The 20,530-nt window shown below is 32.3% G+C and overlaps 1 protein-coding gene across 3 annotated transcripts in view; it reads left to right on the top strand.

Moving 5' to 3' along the window:
- Positions 1-17,544, top strand: part of gpat4 (glycerol-3-phosphate acyltransferase 4) — an 18,547-nt gene extending 1,003 nt beyond the window's left edge. For all 3 annotated transcript variants that reach the window (XM_061926947.1, XM_061926948.1, XM_061926946.1), the window contains 11 exons: positions 5,628-5,676; positions 5,758-6,043; positions 6,116-6,190; positions 13,225-13,314; positions 13,422-13,515; positions 13,596-13,711; positions 16,143-16,198; positions 16,268-16,353; positions 16,441-16,569; positions 16,913-16,992; positions 17,063-17,544. In XM_061926947.1, the coding sequence (XP_061782931.1) occupies positions 5,628-5,676; positions 5,758-6,043; positions 6,116-6,190; positions 13,225-13,314; positions 13,422-13,515; positions 13,596-13,711; positions 16,143-16,198; positions 16,268-16,353; positions 16,441-16,569; positions 16,913-16,992; positions 17,063-17,168 (1,167 nt within the window). In that variant the 3' untranslated portion in view covers positions 17,169-17,544. The remainder of the gene's footprint in view (positions 1-5,627; positions 5,677-5,757; positions 6,044-6,115; positions 6,191-13,224; positions 13,315-13,421; positions 13,516-13,595; positions 13,712-16,142; positions 16,199-16,267; positions 16,354-16,440; positions 16,570-16,912; positions 16,993-17,062) is intronic.
- The last annotated feature ends 2,986 nt before the right edge of the window (positions 17,545-20,530 follow it).

Genomic DNA, 20,530 nt, shown 5'->3' with positions numbered 1-20,530 from the left:
GGGCGTGGTCGGGGTGGGGCGGGGGCGTGGTTGGGGGCGTGGCTAAGAGGGGAGGAGTATATTTACAGCTAGAATTCACCAAGTCAAGTATTTCATATATATATATATATATATATATATATATATATAAGAAATACTTGACTTTCAGTGAATTCTAGCTATATATATAATTATTTTATTATATATATATATATATATCCATCCATCCATTTTCTACCGCTTATTCCCTTTTGGGGTCGCGGGGGGCGCTGGAGCCTATCTCAGCTACAATCGGGCGGAAGGCGGGGTACACCCTGGACAAGTCGCCACCTAATCGCAGGGCTATATATATATATATATATATATATATATATATATATATATATATATATATATATATATATATATATATATATACATATATAAATAAAATAAATACTTGAATTTTAGTGTTCATTTATTTACACATTTACACACACATAACACTCATCTACTCATTGTTGAGTTAAGGGTTGAATTGTCCATCCTTGTTCTATTCTCTGTCACTATTTTTCTAACCATGCTGAACACCCTTTCGCAGGTACCCAGAAAGGTTTCGAGTACCACCAAAAAAACTGAATCTCTGAAGACAGTATAAAAATCTGTGTTAAAGGTGTACAAAAACTGTTTGTATAATAAGCATGTTATTGTTTACAAATGAGGGTTAAGAGTTCAGTACTAAAAAAAAAAAAAAAGAATGTGGCTTAAGTACAGTTTTTTAAATGAGCTGCTGCCTTTTTTGGTTGGGTTGTTTATTTATTTTGAAGAACTTCTCCATTTCTAAAAGGGGAGGAATGTAATAGTGATCTATGTTTGTCTGTTGCCATCTCCTGGTGAATGTTGGCTATAGCGTACTGGGGTTACTTTTTGGTTGGCCAACGATTTACGTGGTGTTGCGCACCTGACGTCAAGTGTGTGAGTCTGTTCTGAAGTCTACAGCAAAGAGACGTACTTCATCCCCTCGCCTGGTTATTGCCTCCAACTCAATATATTACAACAACATTGCTGTTTACGGCAGACGAACTGCTTTACGGTAGAATAAAACATGACTGCTGTTGTTGTGTGTTGTTACCGCGCTGGGAGGACGTTAATGAAACTGCCTAACAATAAACCCACATAAGAAACCAAGAACTCGCCCTCCATCATTCTACAGTTATAACGTGTTTGGGCAGGCACGCTGTTTATATTGTGGGAAAGCGGACTTTAATACAGGCTGTTGACACGTCACTCAGGTCCGCATGGAGCTGGAGGGGGCGTGGCTTCCAGCTCCGCCTGAATTTCGCGAGATTTTCGGGAGAAAATTTGTCCCGGGAGGTTTTCGGGAGAGGCGCTGAATTTCGGGAGTCTCCCGGAAAATCCGGGAGGGTTGGCAAGTATGATATATATATATATATATATATATATATATATATATATCTCTATATATATATATATATATATATATATATATATATATATATATATATATATATATATATATATATATATATATATATATAGTGGAGTATCACAGCTTTTTTTTAAACTAAAAATATTACCTTTTTGTGGCCCTAATAATACCCTTTTGGTATATTTGTGTATTTTAAATTGTTTGTTTATTATTATGATTGCTTGTTTTGTTGAAGAAATTCAATCCCACCAATGTCCACTAGGAGAAAGACACAGCTGGTCAAGTACTGTAATAAAGGACTCATGTTACTTGATGCGCTCTCGAAATGAAGATGATTATTCTCCTCATTAAGGTCACATGTTGACTCTTTCATTTTGTGAGTGTTGATGAAATCCAGAGAGACGACTTTGTGTCTGTCTTCATCCCACGAGGACGAGATGAGACTCATGTCGCTCCCCCGACATTCTGGGGAGGGAAAGACCAAATCCTTTGCTCCCGGGGAACAACATCTGTCATGTGGATGCTCCCGGGAGGCCGACACAGCATCTGTCTTTTCAGGACACAACTTTAGATCATGTAGAACTTAGTGTCAAAATGTTGCACAATTTCAACTTGTTTCCTCATATTATTACTTAATAATAATATTCTTATAACGTTAGAATTTTTACATTTACAATTTATTTGAAAAAAATGCACCCTTTTCCTGATGATTCTCCTAAATATGGAAGTTTATTCTAACTAAATGTTGACATTTTTCGCCACGTAATTCCGTGACAATCTGAACTTTATCCGACCATATTACTTTATCTTTGTGGATGTCGCTTCCTAGCGGTCCCACTGACAGACACTTCACAGGAGCCAAGCGTGCCTTTTTTAACAATGTTTTAAAGCACATAGGTTTTTATCAAAGTCTTTCTTCCGCAGAACGTGACCTTTAAGTCACGTCCGTATCCTCTCTCTCATCCTGCTCCCGGCCGCTTACTGTTAAAGACGACAAATGATTAGATTAACACGTACCACCTGTGAAATCGAATCACCTGCCAGCTGTGTCTCGCCGTCAGCACTGCCATGCCCCCGTCTGATGGTGCTCTGTCCTCAGCACCATGGACAGAGGCGGTGACCTTTGCTCAAGCAGGCAGCGCTGGCAACATCTCCCTCCACAATCTTATTCTAATATTATTACACATTTATTCTGGTGAAGTTACCCCACATTTCTCTGAATATTCTGACTATTCTCTTCTGCTTAATTTTTTTTTTTTTATAAATTAAAAAAAATACAGCTTTATCCTTTGAAATTTTGACTTATTTTCATTTTATTACAATTTTATTAGAGTAAATAAATACAAATTTTTTAATGTAACATTTAGAACACAGCTTCTGAACAAAATATTATGATTGTTTATTAAAGTTTTATTCTTGTAAAAAGTACGACTTTTTTCCATGTAACATTCTGACCACAGATTTTTTAAATAAATAGGGAATTAAAAAAAAAAAAGTTTTAATCAACGTTATATTCAGGAGTATTTTACATTACTATTACTTTATTTCTTAGAAATTCCTAAATTTTTGATTTCATTACAATTTAATTCTTGTAAAAAAATATGTATTTTTTCATGTAACATTTCAACCACAGCTTCTGAAAAAATATATGATTTGTTTTCTCTTTGCAGCCACATCATATTAAGGAGTATTTTCTGTCAATATTACTTTATCCTTGTTAAATTCAGACTTACCGTATTTCCTGTCATTTTATTACAGTTGTATTTTTGTAAAAAAAAAAAAAAAAAAAAAAAAATGTATGTAACATTTTGAACACAGCTTCTGAACAAAATATTATGATTGTTTTTTTTCTTTGCAGCCACATAATGTTCAAGAGTATTTTATGTCAGTATTACTTTAACCATGTGAAATTCAGCCTTATTTATTGTAATTGTATTACAGTTTTATTATTGTAAAAAGTACAACTTTTTTTCCATGTAACATTCTGACCAAAGATTTTTAAATAGATTAGGAATTGTTTGTATTTTTAATCCACGTTACATTCAAGAGTATTTTAGTTACTATTACTTTAATCCTGAGAAAGCTTTAATTTTTTAATTTCATTACAATTTAATTCTCGTAAAAATATGTATTTTTTCACATAACATTTCAACCACAGCTTCTAAATAAAGATATGAGTTTTTTCTCTTTGCAGCCACATAATATTCAGGAGTATTTTCTGTCAATATTACTTTATGCTTTGTTAAATTCAGACTTATTTCCTGCCATTTTCTCACAAATGTATTTTTGTAAAAAGTACGACTTTTTCTGACATTCTGACCACAGCTTTTTAGAATAAATGGGATGGTTTCCTTTTAATCCACATTATATTCAGGAGTATTTTACATCAATATTACTATATATATATATATATATATATATATATATATATAAATTAAATAGATTGAAAAAAAAATAAAAAAAAATAAAATATATATATATATAGGTATATATATATTCACAGTAAAGGCCAAAAGTTTGGACAAACCTTCTCATTCAATGTGTTTTCTTTATTTTCATGACTATTTACATTGTAGATTGTCACTAAAGGCATCAAAACTATGAATGAACACATGTGGAGTTATGTACTTAACAAAAAAAAGGTGAAATAACTGAAAACATGTTTTCTATTCTAATTTCCTCAAAATAGCCACCCTTTTCTCTGATTACTTTTTCGCACAGTCTTGGCATTCTCTCAATGAGCTTCAAGAGGTAGTCACCTGAAATGGTTTTCAGTTCACAGGTGTGCTTGAAGCTCATCGAAAGAATGCCAAGAGTGTGCAAAGCAGTAATCCGAGCAAAGGGTGGCTATTTTGAAGAAACTAGAATACAAAACATGTTTTTTCCGTTATTTCACCTTTTTTTGTCAAGTACATAACTCCACGTGTATTCATTCATAGTTTCGATGCCTTCAGTGACAATCTACAATGTAAATAGTCATGAAAAAAAAAAAAAATGTATATATATATATATATATATATATATATATATATATATATATATATATATATATATATATATATATATATATATATATATATATATATATATATATATATATAGATCCAAAGACATGCACCTGGGGATAAGTTGATTGGCAACACTAAAATTGGCCCTAGTGTGTGGATGTGAGAGTGAATGTTGTCTGTCTATCTGTGTTGGCCCTGCGATGAGGTGGCGACTTGTCCAGGGTGTACCCCGCCTTCCGCCCGATTGTAGCTGAGGTAGGCTCCAGCGCCCCCGCGACCCCAAAGGGAATAAGCGGTAGGAAATGGATGGATGGATATATATATATATATATATATATATATATATATATATATATATATATATATATATATATATATATATATATATATATATATATATATATATAATATATATATATATATTTTTTTTTAATAGGACTTGGAAAAATAAATAAATAAATGATAATAATAAAAAATAAATTTTATATATATATATATATATATATATATATATATATAAAATTTATTTTTTATTATTATTGTTTATTTATTTATTTTTCCAAGTCCTATTAAAAATATATATATATATATATATATATATATATATATATATATATATATATATATATATATATATATATATATATATATATATATACTTGGAAAAATAAATAAATAAATAAATGATAATAATAAAAAATAAATTATATATATATATATATATATATATATATATATATATATATATATATATATATATATATATATATATATATATATATAATTTATTTTTTATTATTATTGTTTATTTATTTATTTTTCCAAGTCCTATTAAAAAAAAATATATATATATATATATATATATATATATATATATATATATATATATATATATATATATATATATATATATATATATATATACTTGGAAAAATAAATAAATAAATAAATGATAATAATAAAAAATAAATTATATATATATATATATATATATATATATATATATATATATATATATATATATATATATATATATATATATATATATATATATATATATATATATATATATATATATATAATTTATTTTTTATTATTATTGTTTATTTATTTATTTTTCCAAGTCCTATTAAAAAAAAAATTTGGAGAATAAAAAGTCTGATTTATTTCCAAGAACATTTTCTGACATATTTATTTTATTTTGAATGTAGATGGGCAGCAAAGAACAGAATCATGTCCTCCATAAAGCACACAGCCATGGTACAGTAGGCTGAAATCCAATATTGTATTCATGTCTCCTTGCAATACCTCAAATTAAGTGTCTTGTACTGTCCCTCACAGTGGACATCATTGCCAAAAAGGAGCCATCTTTCCAGCAGGACGTCCAGCAGTTCGGGGCCTCCGCTGGCCGCCACCACTTCAAGATGGCCGACGTCCTCCACTTCTGCCGCAGAGGAGCGGAGTGCATCGTGGACGACGACGTCACCAAGCGCTTCTCGGCCCAGGAGTTGGACACCTGGAACTTGTTGACGAGGAGCAGCTCCAACTTCCACAACATCAGCATGAGGCTCGGCGTGCTGTGGGGGGTCGGCGTCCTCCTGCGCTATGGCGTCCTGCTGCCTCTCAGGTCTGGGAAGACAAATGTCCAAAGAAAATGTGCCAAGTTTGATTTAAAATGTGTTTGTTTTCATCACCGCAGGCTGACTGTAGCAGTGACTGGCATACAGCTGCTCTTTCTCTTCACGGCCATCGTGGCTTGTTTACCAAACAGAGAGTAAGTAGCCACCAGAGGGCGCACTTTCACCTTTACACTTCATTGTTCCTCTTTGTAGGACTAAACGATATAAGAATACTTTTGTACCTGCTGCCATCACATGCTTAAATAAGGCTGTCACATGGTGATTTTATTTATTTTTATTTATTTATTATGCCATAGCACTTTAATCGCAATGATTTTATTGGTTTATTAGGTATTATATTTTATTGTTCTACAGTGTCCCTGTATACTGGTGGTCGTTTGCGGATTTTTTAAATGTTTTTATGTTTTATATGATTTGTGTTTGCTTGCTTCATTCTGTCTTGATGCTAAATTACAAATGTCTGCACAACTGTTTTACCTCTGGTTACCATTAAAGAAACCTTGACCTTGACCTTGACCTCTATTACATATAGCGCACTACTTTCTGTGGTGCACCTTAAAAAGGAGGTGTATTAAAGCCATTTTAAAATGAGAAACAAATAATTATACTACCAGAATAAAGTCACAATTTTTGTTGCAAAATTACTTGTCTTTTTAATAATATATTTTATTTTATTTTATTATTTTTTTCGGAATACAAATCATTATATCTAGGGGAAATTTTATTTTCGGCACACAAATACAATAATGTCAAATAAATTTACAGAATTAAAGTACTTTTATTTTTTATTTTTTCAAAATACAAATCATAATTATATGAGAACAAAGTATTTAAAAAACCAACATCCATATATTCTTAAAAACAGTATAATTATATAAGAATATATTTTAGTTTTCTGGTATTTTCTAGGGGAAAACGTATTTTCAGCACAAAAATACAATAATGTCAAATCATTTTAGAGAATTAAAGTATTTTATTTATTAATTTATTTTATTTTTTTCAAAATATAAATCGTAATTATATGAGAACAAAGTATTACAAAAATTAACATTCATATATTTTCAAAAACTGTATAATTATTTAAGAATTTATTTTAGTTTTCTGGTATTTTCCAGGGGAAAAAGTATTTTTAGCACAAGAATACAATAATGTCAAATAAATTTACAGAATTAAAGTATTTTTATTTATTATTTTTTATTTTTTCAAAATACAAATCATAATTATATGAGAACAAAGTATTTAAGAAAACAACATTCATATATTTTTAAAAACAGTATAATTATATAAGAATATATTTTAGTTTTCTGGTATTTTCTAGGGGAAAGTGTATTTTCAGCACAAAAATACAATAATGTCAAATAATTTTAGAGAATTAAAGTCTTTTATTTATTAATTTATTTTATTTTTTTCAAAATACAAATCATAATTATATGAGAACAAAGTATTTAAAAAATTAACATTCATATATTTTCAAAAACAGTATAATTATTTAAGAATTTATTTTAGTTTTCTGGTATTTTCCAGGGGAAAAAGTATTTTTAGCACACGAATACAATAATGTCAAATAAATTTACAGAATTAAAGTATTTTTATTTATTATTTTTTATTTTTTCAAAATACAAATCATAATTATATGAGAACAAAGTATTTAAAAAAACAACATTCATATATTCTTAAAAACAGTATAATTATATAAGAATATATTTTAGTTTTCAGGTATTTTCTAGGGGAAAATGAATTTTCAGCACAAAAATACAATAATGTCAAATCATTTTAGAGAATTAAAGTCTTTTATTTATTAATTTATTTTATTTTTTTCAAAATATAAATCATAATTATATGAGAACAAAGTATTTAAAAAATTAACATTCATATATTTTCAAAAACAGTATAATTATTTAAGAATGTATTTCAGTTTTCTGGTATTTTCCAGGGGAAAAAGTATTTTTAGCACACGAATACAATAATGTCAAATAAATTTACAGAATTAAAGTATTTTTATTTATTATTTTTTATTTTTTCAAAATACAAATCATAATTATATGAGAACAAAGTATTTAAGAAAACAACATTCATATATTTTTAAAAACAGTATAATTATATAAGAATATATTTTAGTTTTCTGGTATTTTCTAGGGTAAAATGTATTTTCAGCACAAAAATACAATAATGTCAAATAATTTTAGAGAATTAAAGTCTTTTATTTATTAATTTGTTTTATTTTTTTCAAAATACAAATCATAATTATATGAGAACAAAGTATTTAAAAAATTAACATTCATATATTTTCAAAAACAGTATAATTATTTAAGAATGTATTTTAATTTTCTGGTATTTTCCAGGGGAAAAAGTATTTTTAGCACACGAATACAATAATGTCAAATAAATTTAGAGAATTAAAGTATTTTTATTTATTATTATTTTTTTTTTCAAAATACAAATCATAATTATATGAGAACAAAGTATTTAAAAAAACAACATTCATATATTCTTAAAAACAGTATAATTATATAAGAATATATTTTAGTTTTCTGGTATTTTCTAGGGTAAAATGTATTTTCAGCACAAAAATACAATAATGTCAAATAATTTTAGAGAATTAAAGTATTTTATTTATTAATTTATTTTCTTTTTTTCAAAATACAAATCATAATTATATGAGAACAAAGTATTTAAAAAAACAACATTCATATATTCTTAAAAACAGTATAATTATATAAGAATATAATTTAGTTTTCTGGTATTTTCTAGGGGAAAATGAATTTTCAGCACAAAAATACAATAATGTCAAATAATTTTAGAGAATTAAAGTCTTTTATTTATTAATTTATTTTATTTTTTTCAAAATATAAATCGTAATTACATGAGGACAAAGTATTAAAAAAAATTAACATTCATGTATTTTCAAAAACAGTATAATTATTTCAGAATTTATTTTAGTTTTCTGGTATTTTCTAGGGGGAAAAGTATTTTTAGTACAAAAATACAATAATGTCAAATAATTTTTGAGAAATAACGTTTTTTATGTTTATTTGTATTTTTTTTTTTCAAAAAGGCTTGTTTAAAAAAACAATAATATTTTAAGAATGATCTGAAGCAATACTATTTGAAGAATATAAGGGCAATTAGGTGAAAAAAAACTGTTGTACATGTTCAAGAAAAAAGTACTCTTTTTACAAAATGTTTTTAGAGCAAATTAGTTGTATCTTTTTTAGGGAAAATGTAGATTTTCAAGAAAAATTGTAATGGGGGTACTTTTTTTTTTTTTTTTTCAAATAATATTGTAAAAAATAAAGTAATGTTATTTGAGAGGGAAACATTCAACGTGGCATATTTTTGTGGAAGAAAAGTATTTAAAAATAAAGTATATTCTTAGGAAATAAATCATTATTTCATGACATAAAAATAGAAGTCTCTTGAGAATAAAGTCTTAGTTTTTTTCAAGGAAATAAATTGTATGGTTTTGAGGGAGGAAATAAAAAATACAAACATTAGGAAAGATGAATAAGCTTATGATATATATAATGGTGTTTAAAAAAAAATGCAACACACCAGGCTGTGAAGCTCATTTAACTACTTTATCTATTTCAAAATTGCAATACTCTGTTTTAAATATAAAACATGACAATAAAGGAATCATCATCTGAGGTTTTGCGGTTTATTGCTACACACTAAAAAAAATGCTGGGTTATTTTGATAACCCAATTTATAAGTTGCGAGTGTTGGGTTAAATTTTGGAGTTAATTTTATGAAGAGCAATCATTTTTTGGGTTACTTTTTTCTTGAAGGGAATTTTATTAAGAATTAATGTCATTAAGATTATTTACAATCACACATCTTAAGTACATGAACATATTTGAGCATGCTGTATAGAACTACTATGACCAGTGTTGGGTTAGTTACTGAAAACCAGTAACTAGTTACAGTTACTATTTACTTTATTTCAAAAGTAACTCAGTTACTAACTCAGTTACTTACACCAAAAAGTAATGCGTTACTGTGAAAAGTAACTATTTAGTTACTTTTTTTTTTCTTCTTTTTTTTAAAGCTCCCATTAATGCCCTTTTTGCCTTCATTTCAGTACTGTTATTGCACTGGAGAATAATACAATCTGTTGATCAACTTGACATGCATTTTTATTTCCCTTTTAACATAATTAATGAAAAACAGTGCAACATAAAAAGGCATTCCTCCTTTCTTTAAACTTGGACCAATGACCATTAATAAAAAAACAAGTTAAAGTGCAACATAAGAAGGCACATTAAGCCTGACATCTGGAGTGATGCTGCTGTCTTCCACACTTGGAGCCATGGATTGTAGAATCCTTGTTTTCAGTGGCAGGATCATTGACACAGATGGTGAAGTTTTAGTGCTCAGTAGAGATGGAACACTTTTGAGGGGTTTAAGCACCTGGAGGACCTCATCTTCCACTCTCACATCATCATCAGAGAGGGTGACATTTGTCTTCAGGGTGTTGTGGGTCAATGCAGAGTATATAGCTGCCTGCTGCTCCAACATATCATAAATGGAGTTCCACCTCGTTGGGACATCATGTATGAGCTTATGATTAGGCAGCTTTAGCATTTCTTGCTTTGTCTTAAGCACATGAGCAGCTGTTGTGCTTGGGTGGAAGTAGGAAACCTTCCTGATCCTCCCAAAGAGGCGCTCCATCCTATTGACTGAGATTCCCTTCTGTGATGCCAAATTCACTACATGTGCAAAGCACCTATCTGTGGTCCCAGTCCTGCCTCATTCACTGTAATTATTAGATTTTTGGCATTATCACGTGTGACTGGGATATCTTTATCTTCCATTCCTCCACTGCTTGTGTCAGTACCTGCGCAAGGTGACTCTCGTAGAGGGGGCGTGTCTTCTCATCTCCCAGTCTGCTGTGATGAAGTGAGCGCTTATAGTTCCGCTGGACGTCCACCCGTCTGTCATGAGCGCAACAGCTGATGCTCGGGATAGTTCATCCACAACTTTTTTCTTCTGCTCATAAAGATCTGGCACAATCTTATCGCTGAAGTGGGTGCGCGACGGGATGTCGTAACGTGGTTCAAGCACGTTCAGCGTGTGTTTAAAACCCTCGTTTTGCACAACCGAGTCTGCACTTATAAACACACCGATTCAATGGCGCGGGGCGTTCAAGCTCCTCCGTTACTGCGCTCGCCATGACCACGCTGTGTGTGGACTGAACGTGCCAACAACCTTTTTTTTGTTTGTTTCCTATATCAAACCGTGTATCACGTGTGTGCCTCCCCTCCCCTCCCCACACACACACACACCCAGAGCACGCCTCTTTTCTTCTCTCCGGCTTGTGACAGAGGAAGATTCAGAAGAACGACACCGCAGCGCTTCTGTTTCTAGCCGATACTACATCAAAAGTAACGTAAAATAACGCAGTAACGCATCATGTAGTAACGGTAACTGAGTTACTGAATATAACAAATAACGCGTTAGATTACTAGTTACCGCCGAAACTAACGGCGTTACAGTAACGCGTTACTTTGTAACGCGTTAGTCCCAACACTGACTATGACCATAGACCATAATTATTGGAGAGAAAAAAATGTAACTCATATCTTGCTTTTGAGTATATTTCAATGGAATAAAAATAATTTTGATCAGTAGTTGTGAAGGAGTAGGACAAACCAGCAGTAAAATGCATCATTTTTAACCAACTATTGGGTCAAGGAGCGCTAAATAACCCAACATTGTAGTGAGCATAACTCAGCGTTTGTGTTAAATAAATTCAACCCAATAGTTGGGTTATGAATCAACCAACATTGAGTTAGCATAACTCAACTTTTGGGTTAAATGATTCAATGCCAACCAGTCTACATGTGTTTTGTGGACTTGGAGAAGGCATTCGACCGTGTCCCTCGGGAAGTCCTGTGGGGAGTGCTCAGAGAGTATGGGGTATCGGACTGTCTGATTGTGGCAGTCCGCTCCCTGTATGATCAGTGCCAGAGCTTGGTCCGCATTGCCGGTAGTAAGTCGGACACGTTTCCAGTGAGGGTTGGACTCCGCCAAGGCTGCCCTTTGTCACCGATTCTGTTCATAACCTTTATGGACAGAATTTCTAGGCGCAGTCAAGGCGTTGAGGGGATCTGGTTTGGTGGCTGCAGGATTAGGTCTCTGCTTTTTGCAGATGATGTGGTCCTGATGGCTTCATCTGGCCAGGATCTTCAGCTCTCACTGGATCGGTTCGCAGCTGAGTGTGAAGCGACTGGGATGAGAATCAGCACCTCCAAGTCCGAGTCCATGGTTCTCACCCGGAAAAGGGTGGAGTGCCATCTCCGGGTTGGGGAGGAGATCTTGCCCCAAGTGGAGGAGTTCAAGTACCTCGGAGTCTTGTTCACGAGTGAGGGAAGAGTGGATCGTGAGATCGACAGGCGGATCGGTGCGGCGTCTTCAGTAATGCGGACGCTGTATCGGTCCGTTGTGGTGAAGAAGGAGCTGAGCCGGAAGGCAAAGCTCTCAATTTACCGGTCGATCAACGTTCCCATCCTCACCTATGGTCATGAGCTTTGGGTTATGACCGAAAGGACAAGATCACGGGTACAAGCGGCCGAAATGAGTTTCCTCCGCCGGGTGGCGGGGCTCTCCCTTAGAGATAGGGTGAGAAGCTCTGCCATCCGGGAGGAGCTCAAAGTAAAGCCGCTGCTCCTCCACATGGAGAGGAGCCAGATGAGGTGGTTCGGGCATCTGGTCAGGATGCCACCCGAACGCCTCCCTAGGGAGGTGTTTAGGGCACGTCCGACCGGTAGGAGGCCGCGAGGAAGACCCAGGACACGTTGGGAAGACTATGTCTCCCGGCTGGCCTGGGAACGCCTCGGGGTCCCACAGGAAGAGCTGGACGAAGTGGCTGGGGAGAGGGAAGTCTGGGCTTCCCTGCTTAGGCTGCTGCCCCCGCGACCCGACCTCGGATAAGCGGAAGAAGATGGATGGATGGATGGATGGATTCAATGCAAAAATTGGGTTGAAAAAATTTACCTAAAATGTTGAGTTAAAATAACTGAAATAAGGGGCTTGTCCTTTTTTGAACCAGCATTTGGGTTAAAACTGGGTTATTTTTTAACCCAACATTGTTTAGTGTGTACATTATTGTTTTACTTTAAGATGCTCATGCCTCTCTGTCTTTGTGTGTGTGTCTGCGTGGGTTCAGCTTGAGAGTTTACCTGACTGAGAAGGTCCATAGAGTTTGTTACCACCTCTGTGCAAGATCCATCTCAGCCATTATCACCTATCACAACAGGTAGACATCATAACAATAAACACCTACTATTACAAGTTACACTACAAAGTGTGTGTGGTACTTTCACAACAACACGACAATGTGTGTGTGTGTGTGCTTCATTTCAGAGAGAACAAACCAAAGAGTGGGGGTATTTGTGTAGCCAATCACACAACACCTATTGACGTCATCATCTTGGCCAACGATGGCTGCTACTCCCTGGTACAACAACAATATATCTGTATATAACATCCACAGACGAGTGTATGTACACGCATGGACATTTTGTCCACTTTTCTCAGGTGGGACAGCTGCATGGTGGACTCATGGGAATGATCCAGAAAGCCATGGTTAGATCTTCGCCACACATCTGGTTTGACAGAGCACAAATGAAAGACCGACATCTAGTGGCCAAAAGGTGCAACTACAGCATCAGCACAACTGCTCACGGTCCCTTTTTAAAAAATTTATTTTTTTAAACTCCTATTTTATATCTACTTTGTCATTACAATACGCTAACAATACCGGATTTTATTTAATTATTTTGTATTTAATTATCAATAAATATTTTTCTTGATTATTGCAATAATGAGTAATATATATACAAAAAATAATACTAAAATAGGAACTAAATGGGGAAAAAATGTTTCCAAAAAATCCTTATTAGAATAGTATTTTTCATTTTAATTTACTATTTAAAATATCAATATGGGACAAGGTATTAACCATAAAATATACATTTGTAATGGTTTTATTATCAATAATCATTTTCTTTAGAATTAAAAATGAGTAAAATATATACATTATGAAAAAATAGAGATGCAATTTGAAACATAAAAAAAAAATCTTATTTTGATTGATTGATTGAAGTATTTATTTCAAACCTGCACAATACAACAACACACTTTTTTTTTTTTTTTTTTTTTCATTTTGGCAGAGACATTTATGCATGGCTTGAAAATTTTAATTTACTATTTAAAATATTATCAATAAGGAACAGAGTATTAACCATAAGATATTATTTATTTATCAATAATATTTTTTTTAGAATTGTAATAAGTAAAATATATATAATATGAAAAAACAGAGTTGGAATTTGAACATTAAAAAAAATGTTATTTAAATTTACTATTTAAAATATTATCAATATAGGACGGGGTATTAACATAAGATATTATTTAATTATTAGTACATATTTTCTCAATTATTGTAATAATATGTAATATATATATATATATATATATATATATATATATATATATATATATATATACACACACACACACACACACACACACACACACACACACACACATATATACATATACAATAAATGAAACAAAAATAGGAATTAAATAAAAACAAACTGTTTCCAAACAATTCTCATCAAAATAGTATTTTTCATTTTAATTTACTATTGAAATTATCATCAATATGGGACAAGGTATTAACTAAAACATATTTTATAATGGTTTTATTATCAATATTTTTTTCATTAGAATTAACAATAGTAAGTAAAATATATACATTATGAAAAATAGAGAGGCAATTTGAAACATAAAAAAAAATCTTATCAAAATTTAATTTGAATTTACCAGTTAAAATGTTATCAATAAGGGACAGAGTATTGACCATAAGATATTATTTAATTATCAATAATATGTATTTTTTTACAATTGTAATAAATAAAATATATACAATATGAAAAAATAGAGTTGTAATTTGAAACGTTAAAAAAAAATCTTATTTTAATTTAGTATTTAAAATATGATCAATATAGGACGGGGTATTAACATAAGATATGATTTAATCATCAATAAATATTTCTTGATTATTGTAATAATAAGTAATATATATACACTAAATTAAACAAAAACAGGAGCTACATTTTAAAAAACTGTTTCCAAAAAATCCTTATCAAAATAGTATTTTTGCGTTTTAATTTACTATTTAAAATATCATCAATATGGGACAAAGTATTAACTACAACATATTATTATTTAATGGTTTTATCATCAATAATTATTCTATTTAGAATTAATAAGTAAAATATACACATTATGAAAAAATAGAGATGCAATTTGAAACATTAAAAAAAAATCTTATCAAAATGTAATTTTAATTTACCATTTAAGTTATTATCAATAAGGGAGGGAGTATTAACCATAAGATATGATTTAATTATCAATATTTACAATTGTAATAAGTAAAATATACATAATATGAAAAAATAGAGTTGCAATTTGAAACGTAAAAAAAAAAAAATCTTATTTTAATTTACTATTGAAAATATTATCAATATATGATGGCGTATTAACATACGATATTATTCAATTATCAATAATCATTTTCAATAGAAACATTGTGGCTTGTGCAGCCCTTTGAGACACTTGTGATTAACGGCTATATAAATAAACTTTGATTGATTGACTGATTAGAATTGTAATAAGTAAAATATATTACATTTGAAAAAATAGAGATGCAATTTGAAACATTAAAAAAAAAAGGACAGACATAATGCAAGCCAGACAAAAAGTAACATTCTCATTGAATTCAAAAATTAAAAGAAGGGCAAGATTTAAAAGAAATTTAAGCTACATTCTCTTGCATAAAAATGAAACAAAACAATGTAAAATTAAAATAAAAACAAAAAATAGGGTACAGTAGAAAATGAGTTAAAGCAGCATTGTTATATATAAAAATAACATTGAAAACATAACATTTCAATGAAAAATGCAATTGTAGAATACTTTTTAAATAGGTTAAATTGATACAATGTATAGCCAAAACAATATAAATGATAAAGCACTGTAGTGCAAATTGATCCAGTGTACATCATGGACTTCCAGGCTTGGAGAGCATGTTGCTGATAAAACCAAACAGCCCATCCTCATCTTTCCTGAGGGTGTGTATGCTAATCCATGAATTCTATGTAGTTTATGCACCTTTATCTAAGCACATCTTCCCTCTGCAGGAACATGCATCAACAACACGTCAGTGATGATGTTCAAAAAGGGCAGCTTTGAAATCGGCTGCACTGTCCACCCAGTGGCTATCAAGGTGGCCTTGTTCTTCTTCTTCTTCTTCTTCTTCTTCTTCTTCTTCTGCACCCGGATTCTGATTTACACCCATGCATGCATGTTGCAGTATGACCCGCGCTTTGGGGACGCCTTCTGGAACAGCAGCAAGTTTGGCTTGGTCAACTACCTGCTAAGGATGATGAGCAGCTGGGCCATTGTGTGCAGCGTTTGGTACCTGCCGCCCATGAACAGACAGGTAATGCTCGTCACAGACGCAAGCTCCAGGCATCTTTTCTTTTAACTGTTTTGTGATCGAGTGCAACAGCTTTTTACGACCCATCTCCCCTTAGAAACAGCTGTTGCTATGTAATCAGAGAAAGTCCAAATAAAAGAGGAGGCGTGCAACCATTTCGTCAGAGCGTGGTGGAAGACTGTTCAACAGTACAGCCCAGACGTTTCTCCTCATCAGCCAAATTGAATCATGTCTCTGTTTAATTCCTTGCTTCTTGTCTGTTTAATAAATGTCATCGGGGTTTGAACTTGACAAATGGAACCTCAATGATTATTGCTGATTATTGCTGATTATTGTTGTTGTGAAGGAAGAGGAGGATGCGGTGCAGTTTGCCAACCGAGTGAAAGCTGCCATTGCTGCACAAGGAGGATTAGTGGATCTCATTTGGTGAGTGCTCACACTGCATAGTACCGTGTTGTAGTATTCTACACTATTTATTTCAAGCGTGTGCATTCAGGGACGGGGCTCTAAAACGGGCCAAGGTGAAGGAGACCCTCAGAGAAGAACAACAGAAACTTTACAGCAAAGTCCTCACTGGTGAGACAAAAGTGGCGATGAGGTGAATCATGGAAATTAATCTTAAATGTAAACATGGAACAAGAAGCTGTGCATGCTCTTGTTGTTGTTGTTGTTGTTGTGTAAAAGGCCAGTACAGTAAACACGCTTACGTCAGGCCACTAATTGGCTCAGTACTGTACTTCTATATATAGGCTGTCTGCGAGGCTGCAGCAGGAAGTAGACCAGTGACTAAGTCCAAGACTACACAATATCCCTTTGTTTCACCTCAACTTGATTCTTTTTCTACGTTCTTGTTGGAGCACACAACTTCAGCAGACGCTACCAGGACTACAAAATGTCATGTTTTGGTATTAGTAATAGCTGTATTGACATTACAAATCACATCAACATTCATCCATCAATTTTCTACTGCTTGTCCCTCGTGCATAAATATTGTATCAATAAAAACTTTGTATTCTGTCTCTCTAGCTTCTGTCTCGTCCAATGCATCCCTTTTAGGCAGATGGCTACCCAACACAACCATGTCTCCGACAAATACTTAATGGTTCTATCTATAAGGAGTGTGAAAAATAATCTCTTTTCAAATTGATCGGGATTCCTTTTTGTAACAAAAACAGTACAAAACAGCGCCAGGGGGTTGTAAACTCAATAAAGTAACTAAAATAGAATTATATATATATATATATATATATATATATATATATATATATATATATATATATATATATATATATATATATATATATATATATATTAGGGCTGCAACTAACGATTAATTTGATAATCAATTAATCTGTCGATTGTTACTTCGATTAATCGATTAATAATCGGATAAAAGAGACAAACTACATTTCTATCCTTTCCAGTATTTTATTGAAAAAAAGCCAGCATACTGGCACCATACTTATTTTGATTATTGTTTCTCAGCTGTTTGTACATGTTGCAGTTAATAAATAAAGTTTTATTTAAAAAAAATAAAAATAAAAAATTGCCTCTGCGCATGCGCATAGCATAGATCCAACGAATCGATGACTAAATTAGTCGCCAACTATTTTTATAATCAATTTTAGTCGACTTAATCGATTAGTTGTTGCAGCCCCAATATATATATATACAGCTGCATGAACAATATACGACAAATCATCTCAAACCACAACAAAACAATTGCAAATGAGCCGTCGACCCCCAGTCAGAGCGACTCCAAAACCAACAAAGCATGTAACTGTCGAAAGAAACCTGATTGCCCCCTCAACGGGGGGTGCTTACAAACATCAGTTGTCTACCAATCTAAGGTAATACGCAAGGACATTAACACATCCGACACATATGTAGGATTAACCGAGGGTGAATTCAAAACCAGATGGAACAATCACAAGGCTTCTTTCAGGAACAAAAACCTGCGAAATACCACAGAACTCAGCAAACACATTTGGGACCTCAAAGACAATAATGTTGAATACTCAATAACATGGCAAATTCTTGCATCCAGCACACCTTACAATAGTGGTAATAAAAGATGCAACCTATGCTTGAAAGAGAAACTGTTTATTATTTACCGTCCAGACCTGTCATCCCTCAACAAGCGCAGCGAAATTGTAACAACATGCCGCCATAGACGGAAACACCTCCTAGGTAACACATGAGCCAATCACCACGCCCCTAGGCCAGCCTGTACCCACCCACTCTGTGCCCTATATAAACCATGGTATGCGAATGCTCCCATTAAAATCTCCTGATGATTGAGGGTACCCCCCCTCATGAAACAGGCCTGTAGAGATGAAATAGTCTTGTGATTTTTTTCCCACACATACATATATGTATATATATATATATATATATAAGGGCTGCAACTAATTAGATAATCGATTAATCTGTCGATTATTACTTCGATTAATCGATTAGTAATCGGATAAAAGAGGCAAACTACATTTCTATCCTTTCCAGTATTTTATTGGAAAAAAACAGCATACTGGCACCATATTTATTTTGATTGTTTCTCAGCTGTTTGTACATGTTGCAGTTAATAAATAAAGGTTTATTAAAAAAGAAAAAAAATGCCTCTGCGCATTCCCATAGCATAGATCCAACGAATCGATGACTAAATTAGTCGCCAACTATTTTTATAATCGATTTTAATCGACTTAATCGATTAGTTGTTGCAGCCCTAATATATATATATATATAAGGGCTGCAACTAATTAGATAATCGATTAATCTGTCGATTATTACTTCGATTAATCGATTAGTAATCAGATAAAAGAGACAAACTACATTTCTATACTTTCCAGTATTTTATTGGGGGGGAAAACAGCATACTGGCACCATACTTATTTTGATTATTGTTTCTTAGCTGTTTGTACATGTTGCAGTTAATAAATAAAGGTTTATATATAAAAAAATTAAATTAAAAAAAGTAGCCTCTGCGCATGCGCATCGCATAGATCCAACGAATCGATGACTAAATTAATCGCCAACTATTTTTATAATCGATTTAATCGATTAGTTCTTGCAGCCCTAATATATAGAAGGGCTGCAACTAATTAGATAATCGATCAATCTGTCGATTATTACTTCGATTAATCGATTAGTAATCGGATAAAAGAGGCAAACTACATTTCTATCCTTTCCAGTATTTTATTGGAGAGAAAAAAACAGCATACTGGCACCATACTTATTTTGATTATTGTTTCTCAGCTGTTTGTAAATGTTGCAGTTTATAAATAAAGGTTTATATATAAAAAAATTAAATAAAAAAAAGTAGCCTCTGCGCATGCGCATCGCATAGATCCAACGAATCAATGACTAAATTAATCGCCAACTATTTTTATAATCGATTAGTTGTTGCAGCCCTAATATATATATATATATATATATATATATATACAGAGGTGGGTAGTAACGCGCTACATTTACTCCGTTACATCTACTTGAGTAACTTTTGGGATAAATTGTACTTCTAAGAGTAGTTTTAATGCAACATACTTTTACTTTTACTTGAGTATATTTATAGAGAAGAAACGCTACTTTTACTCCGCTACTTTTATCTACATTCAGCTCGCTACTCGCTACTAATTTTTATCGATCTGTTAATGCACGCTTTGTTTGTTTTGGTCTGTCAGACAGACCTTCAAAGTGCCTGCCTTACTGGTGACGTTTGACTCCGTTCCACCAATAAAATGCAGTCACTAATGACGTTTGACTCCGTTCCACCAATCAGATGCAGTCACTGGTGACGTTGGACCAATCAAACAGAGCCAGGCGGTCACATGACCTGACTTAAACAAGTTGAAAAACGTATTGGGGTGTTACCATTTAGTGGTCAATTGTACGGAATATGTACTGTACTGTGCAATCTACTAATACAAGTTTCAATCAATCAATCAAAAGTGTGAAGGAAAAAAGACAC

The sequence above is a fragment of the Nerophis lumbriciformis genome, linkage group LG32, assembly GCF_033978685.3.
Source record: "Nerophis lumbriciformis linkage group LG32, RoL_Nlum_v2.1, whole genome shotgun sequence".
Classification (NCBI taxonomy): Eukaryota; Metazoa; Chordata; class Actinopteri; order Syngnathiformes; family Syngnathidae; genus Nerophis; species Nerophis lumbriciformis.
The sequence above is the reverse complement of the archived record's forward strand: the minus strand, read 5'-3'. Positions and strand labels throughout refer to the sequence as shown.